Consider the following 13089-nt stretch of genomic DNA (forward strand, 5'->3'; position numbering starts at 1 on the left):
GCGGGGGCGAGGTGGAGAGAGGGGCCGAGCGGGCCTGAGGCCCGGGGCGAGGGGCTGCGCACAAAGGCGGCTGAAAGCGGGGGGGAGCGCGGGGCCGCGGCCTGCGCGGGCGGCGGGGCGCCGGGGGAGGGGGGCTCTCGGGGAGCCCTGGCGAGGGCCGCTCTCGAGGCCTCGGTTCCACCCGGCGGCCCCGCAGCGGCTCCCGCGCAGCCCCGACCGGGCTCCGGCCCGCGGCGACGGGACCCGCGGCCGGTTCTTTCCCCCCCGCCCAGCGGCCACCGGGTAAGCGCTGCCCGCGGGCCGCCCCGGTGGCACCGGGCCCTCCCCGGGGTCCGGCCCCGACGCCCCCTCACAAAGGCGCGTGACGGGGCGGGGCGGGGCGGCCGCCGCCCCCTCCCCCCGCCCAGGCCGGGGCGGACTCTTTTTCTCTCGCGCTCCAGCTCCTTGCCCCCCCCGCCCCCCCCTCCCGGCGGAGGCGCACGTCCCGTTCCAGCGGCGCTCGGCGGCCCAGCGGCTGTTGGAGGATTGTTCGGAGCGGCGGCGGCGGAGCGGCGGCGGCGGCCCCTGGCCCGGGCCATGGCCGAGTTCCTGCCCCCGCCCGAGTGCCCCGTCTTCGAGCCCAGCTGGGAGGAGTTCGCCGACCCCTTCGCCTTCATCCACAAGATCCGGCCCATCGCCGAGCAGACCGGCATCTGCAAGGTGCGGCCGCCGCCGGTGAGTGCCCGCATGGCGCCGCCGGGGAACGGCCTTTGTGTGGCGGCCCGGCCCGGCCCGCCCCGGCGACCACCCGCCCCTTCCCCCCCCCCCCCCTCCGCCCCTGACGCCGGCGGCCGCTCCGCTCCCCCCGGGCGCGCAGGTGACCCCCGGGCAGGTGGGGCCGGCCGGGGAGGGCGGTGGGGCCGCCCCCTCCGCCGCTCTGAAGTTTCACCGCCCCCGGGCCGGGGGACGCGGGGATGGAGGGCGACCGCCCGGCCCGCCCGGCCCCTCCCGCGAAGTCGCTCCCAAGTGCCGGAGTTGCCCGGCTGGAAAGTCGCCGGAGCGGCCGCCGGGTCCGAGCGGGGGAGCGGCTGACCCGGCCGCGCCGCGCTCCCCGCCGCGCCGGCTCGGCCTCGCTCCCTGCCCCCGCCGCTCGGCCCCCAAAAGTTCCAAGTTTGGCCGCAGCCCCGCGCCTGGAGCGGCTGCGGGGGGCGAGCGGTCGCCGTGCCGAGCCCCGGAGGAGGCAGCTGCCTGGGTGTTGCCCTCCATGTTGGCATTGTGGTGGTGTCGGGCTGGGGAGATCTCTCCTCGGCCGCCCCCGGCCCCGCGGCCGCCTGTCCCCCGCCCTACCCCGGTCCGGCTCAGGTTTAATACAGGTAACTGTCCCTCCAAGTTGAACACCACCAAACTCTACAGCTGGGAGTTTGGTTGGTGTCTGCGAGCTGAATCCTAGACAGACATGGCCACCATTTTAGAATGCAATACACAGTGGGAAGAGTAATAAGCCTTCGTCTTCATCATCATCACCTCGCCCAATGGTGTAGTCAGCTCAAAATTGGGGTGCGAATTCTGATTTCCTTTTGTTGGTCGACTCAATTTACCGAGAAATATGGTGAAGATCTTAGAACCATAGTTGTATGGTCAGAATTGTTAGTTTAAGGATAAACAACTGCCCTGGTGAGGAGAGGGGCTTCTCAGAGTGAAAATCTAATTAACCATCATGTGTGATTCACATTTATTTGGAGTGAATTGCTCTTTCTCTAAGAAGGGTGGTGCAAGTCTGGGGTGGTGCAGCTGGCTTGAGGTAGTTAACGTGACGGCAACAACTCGAATGCTAAACAGCAACTGAGAGCCTTAAATCTCATCCAGCAAGAGGTGAAGCTGACAAAACATTTCTGCAGACTTAAGTTTTATGAGTGAGACTTTGAGTTCAAAGAAATAATGTTCAGAAACACATGCTCCTCAGTTTCATGTTTTGATCGTTGCCGGGACTCCTGTTGGTAACCATCGTTTTCCTTCTGAATTAAAATAGAAGTAACTCACTGCGTTACTGTCTGAGATGATAGAAATGTTTGTAGCAGGTTGAATAATGTGAATCTCGTCGGAGAGGAAGATGTTTCTGTTCTCTGAAAGAAGAGTCCTGGTTTGCAGTGGCATGAATGCACACAAGAACACTCTTGAATTTATATCTGGGTAGAATATGCCAGTGCCCCTTTTCATGCAGTGTAGCCAAATGCTGACATAGTGAAGAGAGTAAGATGGTTTTCTTTATACAGTCAATGTTGAACTTATGTAATATTTTTGAGTAGAATAATCTTTTGGGGTTCTGTATTGTCAACAGTATTCCAGCATCTGTGAGCAGAACAGAAATTTTGTGGAGATTTTTTTTCTTGTGTGATTTGCTTTAAAAAAATCTCATCTGTGTTTCTTGGCTGCTTGTGTAAAAAGCCGAACCCCTATAATAAATGCTTCTGTAAGCTGTATTATCTGTTAGAGACTCATAAATGAATAGCTTTCGAAGGAATGAATTACTTATCACAACTGCGTTTGCAGCATACCCTCGTCCTTCGCGCACTAAAGAGGTAATATCTGTCTGCGTTTATGATCATATGTTTTGCTGAACATATTTAGAAGTAGGATGAAAATAGTTGGAGCTGCTGAGGGCTGAACACCTAGCAGTTGTATGGAGCCTGGCTTTCATGAGAGCTTAGCTACCAGGGCTCTTATCTATCTACCCTAGATAATTACTCGGATGACTTGTGCAAGTGCAGTTTGTTCACCGGCCTAGAGCATAGAGGGAGCTCTTTCAAATCTGCCAGGAAAAGCCTTGAAGTTGACATAGTTGCTGGCCTTCCTCCTGAAAACAGGAGGCAGAATGAATATTATCGTTCCTTTCCTTGTGATCAAGTGGTTTATAATACTGTGAACTACAAACTATACCGACCTTGTCACACAAGTACGTATGTTCCAACCAAACACGTTGTTTAGCGACGGCATCTGAGTGAATCTTTTGCCTGTGTTTGTAGTCCAGTTACGTGCTGGTAAGCAGGTAGGCAGCACCATGAACTGTCGAAAAAGGAATTAAAAATTTGATTGCTGGGCTTAGACTATTTTAGCTTAAACTCTGCTGGATAACTATCAGCAGATGAATTTGTGGTTTTGCATCTGAACTGCAATATGGAATAATTTTGTGTGAGACTAGTGGTGCCCGACTGTAGCTTCACAGTTTGCTCATGAAGAAGCTGGCTTTGATGTTGCAGCACCAGAGCAGGAAGATGAGTTCCCTGTTCTCTGAAGGCCCGGGGTCGTCATCTCCTCTGGTACTTTGCTGCTGGCATTAGCTGGGCACCAGGTAAGCTTGGAGAAAACCACACCTGTAGTGGCTTCTCTTGTGTAGCAGGTTTTGAGGACAGTGAACTGTTTTGTGAGGGGGGGTATTGAGGCATCTGACATACTGTTGACATCTGGGTGGAAGATAATGGATTATGGGTGATGGTTGCATGTTCACAGGATGAAAAAACATCCGGGAATATACCAGGAGGTGTACTTTCTGCAGTTTCCAGTTAAACGTTCAAAAGAAGCTTTCTTCCTCTTCAGTCCAGTTCAATTTGTTCCAGTCGTCACTGATGACTTAGTTTTGCTCTTATTTGGGTGATTCTGGGATACTGCAATGACTGTCTGGTAGAGGGTGCAACAATAACCATATTCACTGATGGTGTTTTGTATGGAACAGCAAAGCGAAAGCTTTTTGTCAACAATCTCGAGCATAAATAGACAGTCCCAATAGCAGCAAAGTGTTCAGATGAGATACGGAGCGTTTACCAGTAGTGGTTGCTTCTCCTAGTTAACATGCTACGTAAATTGTAGATGGTTTGACTCTTTGCTGCTGATCTGGAGGTGGGGAGCTAGATGCAGAAAAGTGAATGGTGTACAACTTTTTTGCAGTCCATCGTGTGCTGTGTTGTAGCTAGAATTTTCTTTTATGAACTGAAAACTGACTTTATTAGAATTTCTTTAGAGAAATCAAATGGTGTATTGCTTGAGAATGGTATCATTGATATTTAAAGTGGGTGGTTAATAGTAATTAATGAAAGCAAACAATCTAACAGATTTGAAGTCTAGCTTCAAGAATAAAAGGTAAAATGTAGAACATACGATACCGTTCCTGCTCCAAGTTCTTTTTGAGAATGGACTCTTCCTTCCACTTCGTTGTGTAGTTGCTTTGCTGCTGTGAAGAAATAGCTAGTAACAGTTACTTAAGCCTTACTTACCATACTAATCTGTTTCAAAATAGGCAGTGTTGTACAATATACTAGCAACAGTGTAATTTTCACATGGCCGAACATGAAAGTTGAGAAAATTCAGGCTAAATTTCATTGCTTTAAATAATGTGAATATGGAGAAGCACAGTTAGGCCTCCAGGTAACCTTAAGTCTGCCCTGACAAAAGTAAGCATTTAAAATTATAAAGTCTGTATTAATGTAGGTGAAATCTTGAAGGAATTGATGTTGGAGTTCTCTGAATTACTGACTCGTGTTTTTCAATAAATCCTGGAATACTGGGAAACTTTCAAGAGACCAGGAGGAATTAACTGCCTTATAGGTTTACATTCTTTATGGGTGCGAAAGTTGTTGACTACTCCAGGGTAGAAGAATGGCCAATACAGTCCTGAATAGGAACTTGAAAGGTGATAATAGGAAATATGATTGTGTGAAAACTGGTGTTGCCAAATTACTTTTGTTGTTGTCTGTGAGACTTGTGTATTTGGTTAAGTCAGTTGTGTTGCCATGATCTTAGAGCTATAAATTAATTGAGTGTGTTTCAGTATTGTAATTATAATAGTTGTTATTGTGTAAAATTTATCATGCTGAAGGAATCACAAATTATTTCAGCTATTAATGAGAATTTGTAATGAAGAATACATGTCTAATGGTCTTTCAGAACCTCAAGCCAAGGGTATTTAATTTTCATTAAAAGTCTAGAAGAACAAAAGAAATGATTCCATATAGATTGCAGGTTTGTGGCGAGTAGCTCATTGTTGCAGAGGGATCCCAACTGCCCAATAACCAATAGACGTTCTGAAACAGTAATCACTTAAGTAGGATTCAGTGTGAGGTTTTACATTTAGGAACAAAGGAGCGTAGGTTAGTCTTAGAGGAGAGAGGATTGTAGAAAAATAACTGTGGATCCAGTGTAATGGTAGCATGGATGTTTGGTTAAACTGGTGCGTGCAGCTGTTGAGGTTCTCAGTGAAAAACAGGATGATTTTACCTCTGTGGTAGCGTGAGTAGAAAATACTGCATTGAGAATGCTGCACTTGTTTGAGGATTTTAAAAAGATTGGACAACAAGAGAAGGTATGAAGAAGTATCAGGAAAGTTCTACCCATGAAAGAATGAATTTTGAAAAAAATTGACCTTAACAAAGCTTGAGTGGTGAAAGCTAAAGGCTTCTGAGAACTGAAGCTGCTGCTCCAGGGATGTAGTTTTCAGGAGCAGCATTGATTCAAACAGTGCTGCTTCTGGCTGCTCATTCAGCTGCTTGCTTGGTTGTTGGTTTTTTTTTTTTTCATTTTTATGGAGAAAAAGAATACACAAACCAAACCAAAACACCTTAATTCAACTATAGACTAAAACCAATTCACTTTTGGAGCAACTTTCTTCAGGGTGCAGGGGATCTCCTGGTCCCAGGTTGTAAAACGTACCACTGCTAAAACAGGAATTAATGCAGAGGATTGTACTTTGTCCTAAACAGGAAGTTGATCATGATGATCCCTCTGGTTTGATAATACACAGCGGCTCAGTCAGTTGATTTTATCAAAAAGAAAACAGAGAGATAACTCAATTACAATACGTAAGTGAGCTTCATAGGAAGAAAATCATAGGTACTGCATTGTTTGTCTGTCTTGATGAGAAGCGCTTGAGCCGCTGGTTCCTGTTCAGCATAAGCCAGGTTCACTTGAATTAAATAACAGGACATGCATGCATTTTTAACTGTGAAGGTGATCAGCTGTTAGGAAAAAAAAAAAGCGAAGGGTGGTGGTAGATCTGCTCCTTTCTGGCACTTTGGGATTAAGAATGGGCAGGTTTTTGGGAGGAGATGTTCTAGTGCTGAGGTTCCTGTTCACATACAGACAAATTCTTGTGAAGAAAAATAAGTCACCAAAGCTCATCATGCAATTTTTACTTTAAATAAAGAATTTGCTCTGTTCAATGTAGGGGTCGTACGGTGAAGTTAGGTAAATTCAGAGTAGGTTGTTTACTGGTCTCCTCTGATCTTCAATTCTTAGGAAAATATGAAAAAGGAGTATTGTTTTACTAATGGCAGCCGCCATGGGCAGCACTGCTGCAGTCACCAGTGATGTGGTTTCTGCACTGCACTTCAGAAACCCTGAAACATTGGAGTGTGCTTAAAGGATGATGAGGATATCCTCTCCTTGACTCAGTCTCTTCCAGTGAGGGGTTTTCAATGCTCGTTCTGTTAAGCTCATTGAAAATTTAGGATGAAACAACTTAGTCCAGAACTCTCTATATGGGGCAATAGTAGCAGGAGGTTTGGGGGTTTTGTAGTTATTTGTTTAACTTGAGCTAAACAGTGTCAGTTAGCTAAAAGCTGAAATTAGAGTTTCAAACTAAATGCAACTGCCTTCCCCAGCATTGAAACTAAAGCTGCCAGTGAATAGAACTAATTTATGCCTGTGTATCCATTAGGATGTGCTTTCTCAAGCCCGAATTACTGGGTTATATCTGCGAACTGCTGGGGGAGTGCTGTGCACGTGTTTGGGGGACCCCGGGTTGAGTCTTTTAAAAAGTCAGGGAGAACTTCTGAGATCCCATAACCCGCCACCCTAATGTGTGTCTGAGTAAATGCTCTTCACAGAGCGTAGGTGCTTTACAAGTGAAAACCAATCTGAGGAGCTGGAATGGAGAGTACTGTCGATAGCTGAAGCAGGGGATGGCTGCTGCTGCAGGGTCAGAAGCCACAGGGGATGGCTGCTGCTGCAGGGTCAGAAGCCACAGGGGAGTCCCCCGGGCAGAGACAAGCTCTGCTCAGCCGAGGCTCCGCGGCTGCTGAGGGATGGAGCCGGCACCATTGTCCATAGCTGGTCTGCTTCTCTTCTTTTACATTCATATTTTTTTCTTAATCTGGGTTATGACGGGATTAAAATCTAGGTTTGAAAGCTGTTGGTTACAGATCTAAAGAGGGCATTGACTGCCTCCAACGGGCTGTGATGGGAGAGCTCCAGAAACCATCTGTGCCACCCGCGCTCGCCGGTGGGAACGTACTGCGGGGTCAGACCAGAGCTCCCTCTACAGCCTACTGGGTCTGGAGTGAAGGTGGCCAGGGGCCCTTGGGCACTGACAGCTGAGTCTGGCCCCGGTGCTGATGGATGCTCTGCTTCAAGGGCTAGGTCAGTGCCTCTGAAGTGACTTGAAGGTCTTGGATTTGCTGCTAGCTCTCTGGCCTCAGCACCCCATGTATCACCAGCTCTTGGTGCAGCACTGCTGGTACGTTGCTTATTCTTGCCTGGTGCTGCCAGAGCATCTTTATCTGTTCCTTGCATGCAGTTGCCTCCGTGGAGAAAAAACTGGTATCTCCTGTATGTAAACCCTGCTACCTATTTGGTGTTGATGTTCAAACTCTATGTATAGTTTCCATCCTCTGCCTTTGGGTCCCAAGGAGCAGCTGGTTCTGACGATTGAGAATCATCTCTGGTTTACCTGAGCTTTTATTTCTCTCCAGGTTTGGAGCTGGCACAGAACCTCTGGGATCTAGAGAGGTGATTCCCATTGCAAGTTCATCTTTGGCTGTGGTTCTCAGATGGGAAGGATTTGTGGTTGTGTGTGTTCTCCTTTGCTAGTCTGCAATACATAACAGAGCCCAATTTTGTCTCAAATGAGAAGTACTCCACCAAACTTACACTGTTGATGAGTTCTGCATGTAAAGTGTGTTACTGCATCTGGGGTCCCTTCTTAGCGAGAAGGAATTCATTGTTTTCATTGGAAAAATCACCTATACTCAAACTGACCAAGCAAGGACTGTGTCGTCACAAACTAGGTTAGCTGATGACTGGAGTTACCAACTAATGTTAGCCTTTTAACAGGGTCACAAAGGGATTAGATCCGGTTCAAAAGGAAGTTTTGTGCACGACCCACTGACACTGCTGGGGCGATAAGTGGTGGCTCTCATCAGTTTTGCATAGATTCTCCATCTGAGTTTCTTTTGAGTGTGTGTTTAATGTAGTCATAAAACCAGGAGACGAAAAGGGACCTCCTGAGTCACCGAGTCTGCTCCCTCCCTCTTGGAGGCAGCAATCATGTAACACCTTTGCAAAGGCAAGATCATAGATCTGGGAACAAAGAATGTAGGTCACGCTCGCAGGGTGGGCATCCTGGGAAGCGGTGATTTGCTATAGTTCACTGAATGAGTATATGTTTCTCTGGCAAGAATTTAAAAAATACTCTTTTGGCTCTTACTATGAGACGCTGTCTAGCAAAATAATGAAAGTGATGTCTTTTTTGTGTGTCTGCATTGGGGAGATTGCAACTAAAACGCTACTTGCAGTTTTCAAAAGATGTTGGAAAAATAAGAGATGTTTCAGAAGAAAGCCTGAGGAAAATCTTTATTTGCAGGGCTGGAAAGCTGGTCTTGTAAAGAGAAGAAAAAAAGATACTTGTTTATTGAAAAATGTCTTGAAACGTTGCTTGCAGGAAGTATTCATGAGTAGCTTCTTGGACAGTAAGCAAACAAGGTATTTGGTTAAATATGAGATGAGGATAAGGGCATAAGAAAAGTTGAAGCTAACTAACTTGTGGAACAGCTTACCAGTGACAGTGGTAATTTCTTGTTCACTTGAAATCAAGGGGATGAAGGTGGTTAAATTTTAATTAGAGCGTGAGTTTGGATGACGTGCAAGGTTTACTAGCTGAAATTACATGAAGCCAGCCATCCCCGTAAGGATGAATCTGGAAGGAGGAATATAGAGACAGCACAGAAATAGTTCTCCTGACCATTTGTAGTCTGCATTACTACTTGAAATATTAATGTGATTCTTAGAGTATGCTTTCTGCACAGCTAGATTTGTCTGTAAAGTTTATAGAAAAGTTTGAAATTTTCATATCAGTTTTGCATGGATTTGTATTCCGGTTTATTCTAAGTCTGGTTAACAAATGCACGCTGATGTAGGCAAATGATTTTGCATGTTTCTCACAGGCTTCTAACAATCCGTATGGACACTACAAAACCAACAAAAGTCAGTTCAGATGAAGAGGCTGGGTGGTGTATAAAGCCCAATTTTTTTAGCAAATTCAGGTTTTCTTGCTTTTTGCATAGCCTTAATCTTATGTTTAGTGTGTTTGTTGAAAGAGTTGATCTTTTTAAACTTGGGTGTTTGGTTTGGGTTTTTTTTTTAAAAGAGGAAAATCCAGGCCAGTTGCTTCTGAGGACCTCACAAGTGCATACTGGATGGAAATGGCTGGTCTCACAGATTTCCTAGACACAAATTTAAGGGAAGGGGGCCTGTAGAGTTGGTTTGTATGTGCTCTTCTTTTCCACAGCAAAGCTCCTCATGCAGATCAGCAGCTTTGCAAATTAACCTTGCCATGAAAAAGCTCCCTCTCGTGGTGCTGCATCATTTCCAAGGTGCATAAAGGCATTTTGTTCAAAGTACGTAGGTCTCTTAATACTCCTTTTAATGAACATTGCATTTATCTTACTGTGTTGCTCTTCAAAATGCATGCATGCTTTTTGCTGGGTAAATAATATATTTATTAAAGAAGCATTGAAAGCATCTTGTTTAGGAATTGTGGAACTTGCCATGTCAGAATATAAGACAATAAATTTTATTCTCATTGGTTGTGTCAACTTTGAGTACTTCAGATACTCCAAAATGAACTGTTTGTGTCTTTAAAATGAATCAGTGATAGGGTGGCCCCTTTACTACACCGGCTGTAATTTCTCCAAATGGTGAATGGCAATGTGTCTGTAACTGTGACTAATGTCAAATGAAACAGTCTGTGATAAATGGGATGTGCAGCAGTGTGTTTCTAAAGTCAAAAGTCTTTTTATAATAATCTAATATGACCTGTTATATAATACATAGCGTGCATTTCCCTTAGCTCTACTTGCTTAAAAATGTCAAAAGCCAGAGTAAATCCACTGTTCCCTCTCATTAAGCCAATTTACCGTATCTCAACTGAAGTTCTTGCAATGACTTTCTCCTTGCTAAAAGTTAAACACTTTCAAGGCTGTTAAATTTTTGCTTCTAGTTAACAGGACCCATCTGCCTGATAGACTGAAAAGCCATCTACTGAAAGTCCTGTATTGAATAGATCGAGTTTCCAAAGCTTCTCTTTGTAAAACAGCTGACATACCATCAAAGTGTTCTGGTGTGTGTAGTCTTCATTCAGTATCACTGAACTTAAAAACTGCAAGGAGTAGAAAATCCCTGTTGTGGCAGCTTGTACTGTCTGGAGTCATGTACTTTTTCTGATGAACTAGAAGGGTAGTGCTTTGTTAGAGCGAGCATCTTTGGGCAAAAAAGGAAAGAACTTCCTCAAGTGTTTGCCAGTCAGTAATAAATACGAGGTGTATGGAGCTAATCAGCTAATTCTGGAGTAGCATGTTTTGGTACGCCATGTTGTGAATGAGCTATTTCTGTAAGAGAACACACATAAACTTCTTCATTTGCTTTCATAAGTGAAGGGGACAAGCTTGCTTCTGTCCTGTCTGAAGACAGGCTGCTTTCCAGCACTGGGTCCTGAGTCTGTATCTGTCATGGGGACCCTTGTATCTTTATTTCTTTAAGTCTGAGCATGATCTGGAACCCGTAGGAGCAGGTGAGAATCCTGTTGCTCCTGTTGTGCCCTGGTGGCACACAGGCTTTCCTCTGGGCTTTTCCCCAGGGCAGCAGACTCTGTGCCAGGGGATGTGCAGCCCAACCAGAAGTCTCCTGCACTCTCTTCCTCCCTTCTTTGGCTTTATTGACACTCTGTCAGCACTTTATCTGCAAACGGTGCTCAGGAACAGTGTCACAGATAGTGTCTTTGCCTCTGTGAGCTGAATTCTTGCTCCTGTACTTTTTATTCCTGTTTCTTGTCCTCTGCAGATCCTTATTACAGGATCCTGTTTCAGGGTAGATGCTTGGGCCACCTGGCCACAGCCTTGGCTTATCACTTAGTTAAGCAGTCAGCACATGCCTCTGTTTTCATTCGCTCTTTTAGCCTAAGCAAAGTGCTTGGGGTCTTACAGTTCCCCCTTCAGCAGTGTCAACAGCGTGTCCCAAGGGTCATTACTGCTGTGTGTCCTCTCCTGGTTTGGTTGCCTGTCTTCTGTCTCTCTCATCATGCACAGAGCAAACTCCAGCCTTGTGACTAATGACGTAACCAGTTGGCTTGCAAGTCAGTTTTGTTGTGTTGAAGTACAACACTTCAAATCTTGCCCTAAATGTTCCCAGTCACGTTTTTCATCTTACAGTTAGGGGGCCAGGAATGATTCATCAGATATCAGAACATCACAAAAGAATGTCAAATGTTGTCTTTGTCAGACTTCCGATTTTCATTGCATTTGGTTTTCTGGCAAACAAAAGCGTAGGGTTAATTTTATCTAGTAGTTTAAGAACATCATGCTGTTGGACACCAATCTTAGAACAAAAATCATTGAGAAGAATGTTCCACTGATTGAGGATTGAGCATCCTCTTGATAATTTGTCATCTTAATCTTCTATTGTCGTCTAGCTTCTAGTTCAAATTTTAATTTCAACCTTGCCAGATTTTGATGTGCTGAAACTGCTTTGTAGGATCAGAAAACTTTAGAGGTCTGGGTGAGCCAACATACATTCCATAAAATGTTTAGATTGGTGTCCCTCTTTGCTCTTCAGGTTTTGCACGCTCTTGGTGACTCTTGCATCCCTCCTCTCCAGTTGTGAAAAGACCCAGTTGTGCCGTGGGCTTGCTCTAGTGACAGGATGGGGTTGTCACCATTGTAGAATTGAGCCTGGGTGTTTGCACATAACATAATTGCTCTGCAAATCTTTTATGGTTGTTTTTGACACTAGTTTTCTTGTTAAGTGTGTCTGTTAAAATAACAAATATTCTGCTTGTGATACTGGTATTGCTTCAGTTGCCTTTGTCCACAGGCATTGAGTAAATGTTGGGGTTTTTTTCCTGGTAGAAAGCTCTTGTCTTACTCCACTATCGATAGCTCTCATGTGTGTTACCTTCATGCTGTAATTAGTGATAATAAGATAGCTTTATATGTAATAAATTACTGTCAAGTTTAAATCAAATCTAATTTGGTTTAGTGAAGCTGTGTATTGCCAAACCAACTGCATGTGATAGATGTCAGAGATGTGAAAGAAGAAATTGCTTTATGGTTGTATGTACAAATAACACTACCAGTTGCAGGTATTTTGCCAAAGTAAGAATAATCTTTTTTTAATTGGTCATATTGCAGCTGTTCCTGAATGTTTGCAGAGAAGACATTAAGGAAAGGAGCTTTTATTTCTGTTTCTTAGTGCAGCTGCTGTTTGTTTCGGAGACCAGCATTTATGAGCACTAACTGCTGCATTTGTCCTTCGTGAGCATTTAAAGTCTCTGCTATCAAATGTTGGTCTTCCCCATTGAGGCAGGCGTTACAGTTCGGATCATGGTTTATGAAACTTCCCTTTGTTCTGCGTCTTGCGTGGTAACAATACTGAATTTGTTAATACAAGTGTCCTGAGTTTGTTTCTCCCCTTTGGGGCTCTGGGCGGCTCTGACACGCAGGCGGCTGCACTTCCCGGGGGTCTCTTCTCCCTGTCAGGCGGACGCACCCCTTGGCTGTCACTCGGCTCCCGTTTGGGAACGGGCCTGGGCAGGGGGTGGTTGTGGTGGGGCTGGGGCAAGGGGCCTCTGCAGCTCCTTCAGTTCCCCACATGGGTAGGGAGAAGATGGACTGCCTCGGCGTGCAGCTGAAGGCTTATCTTTGAGGACAGGTCCTTAGTCCACAAATGTAATTTATTTTGTGGTTTCATTAACTGTCTATTTTAAAGGCACAATGAAATATTTGAAGGGGTAGACAACGAACCTTGCTCAGTGTATCTCATTCTTACTGCTTTCCAGGCTTGTTCAGCATG

At 45.6% G+C, this 13089-nt stretch overlaps 1 protein-coding gene across 3 annotated transcripts in view; it reads left to right on the forward strand.

Moving 5' to 3' along the window:
* Positions 1 to 495: 495 nt before the first annotated feature.
* The window catches only part of KDM5B (lysine demethylase 5B), a 56949-nt gene continuing 44355 nt past the window's right edge, over positions 496 to 13089 (forward strand). For 2 of the 3 annotated variants that reach the window (XM_074925380.1, XM_074925382.1), the window contains exon 1: positions 496 to 714. In XM_074925380.1, coding sequence (XP_074781481.1) covers positions 577 to 714 — 138 coding nt within the window. In that variant the 5' untranslated portion in view covers positions 496 to 576. The remainder of the gene's footprint in view (positions 715 to 13089) is intronic. The other variant, XM_074925381.1, reaches the window with a different exon arrangement.

This window comes from Athene noctua, chromosome 23 (genome assembly GCF_965140245.1).
Source record: "Athene noctua chromosome 23, bAthNoc1.hap1.1, whole genome shotgun sequence".
NCBI classification, from domain to species: Eukaryota; Metazoa; Chordata; class Aves; order Strigiformes; family Strigidae; genus Athene; species Athene noctua.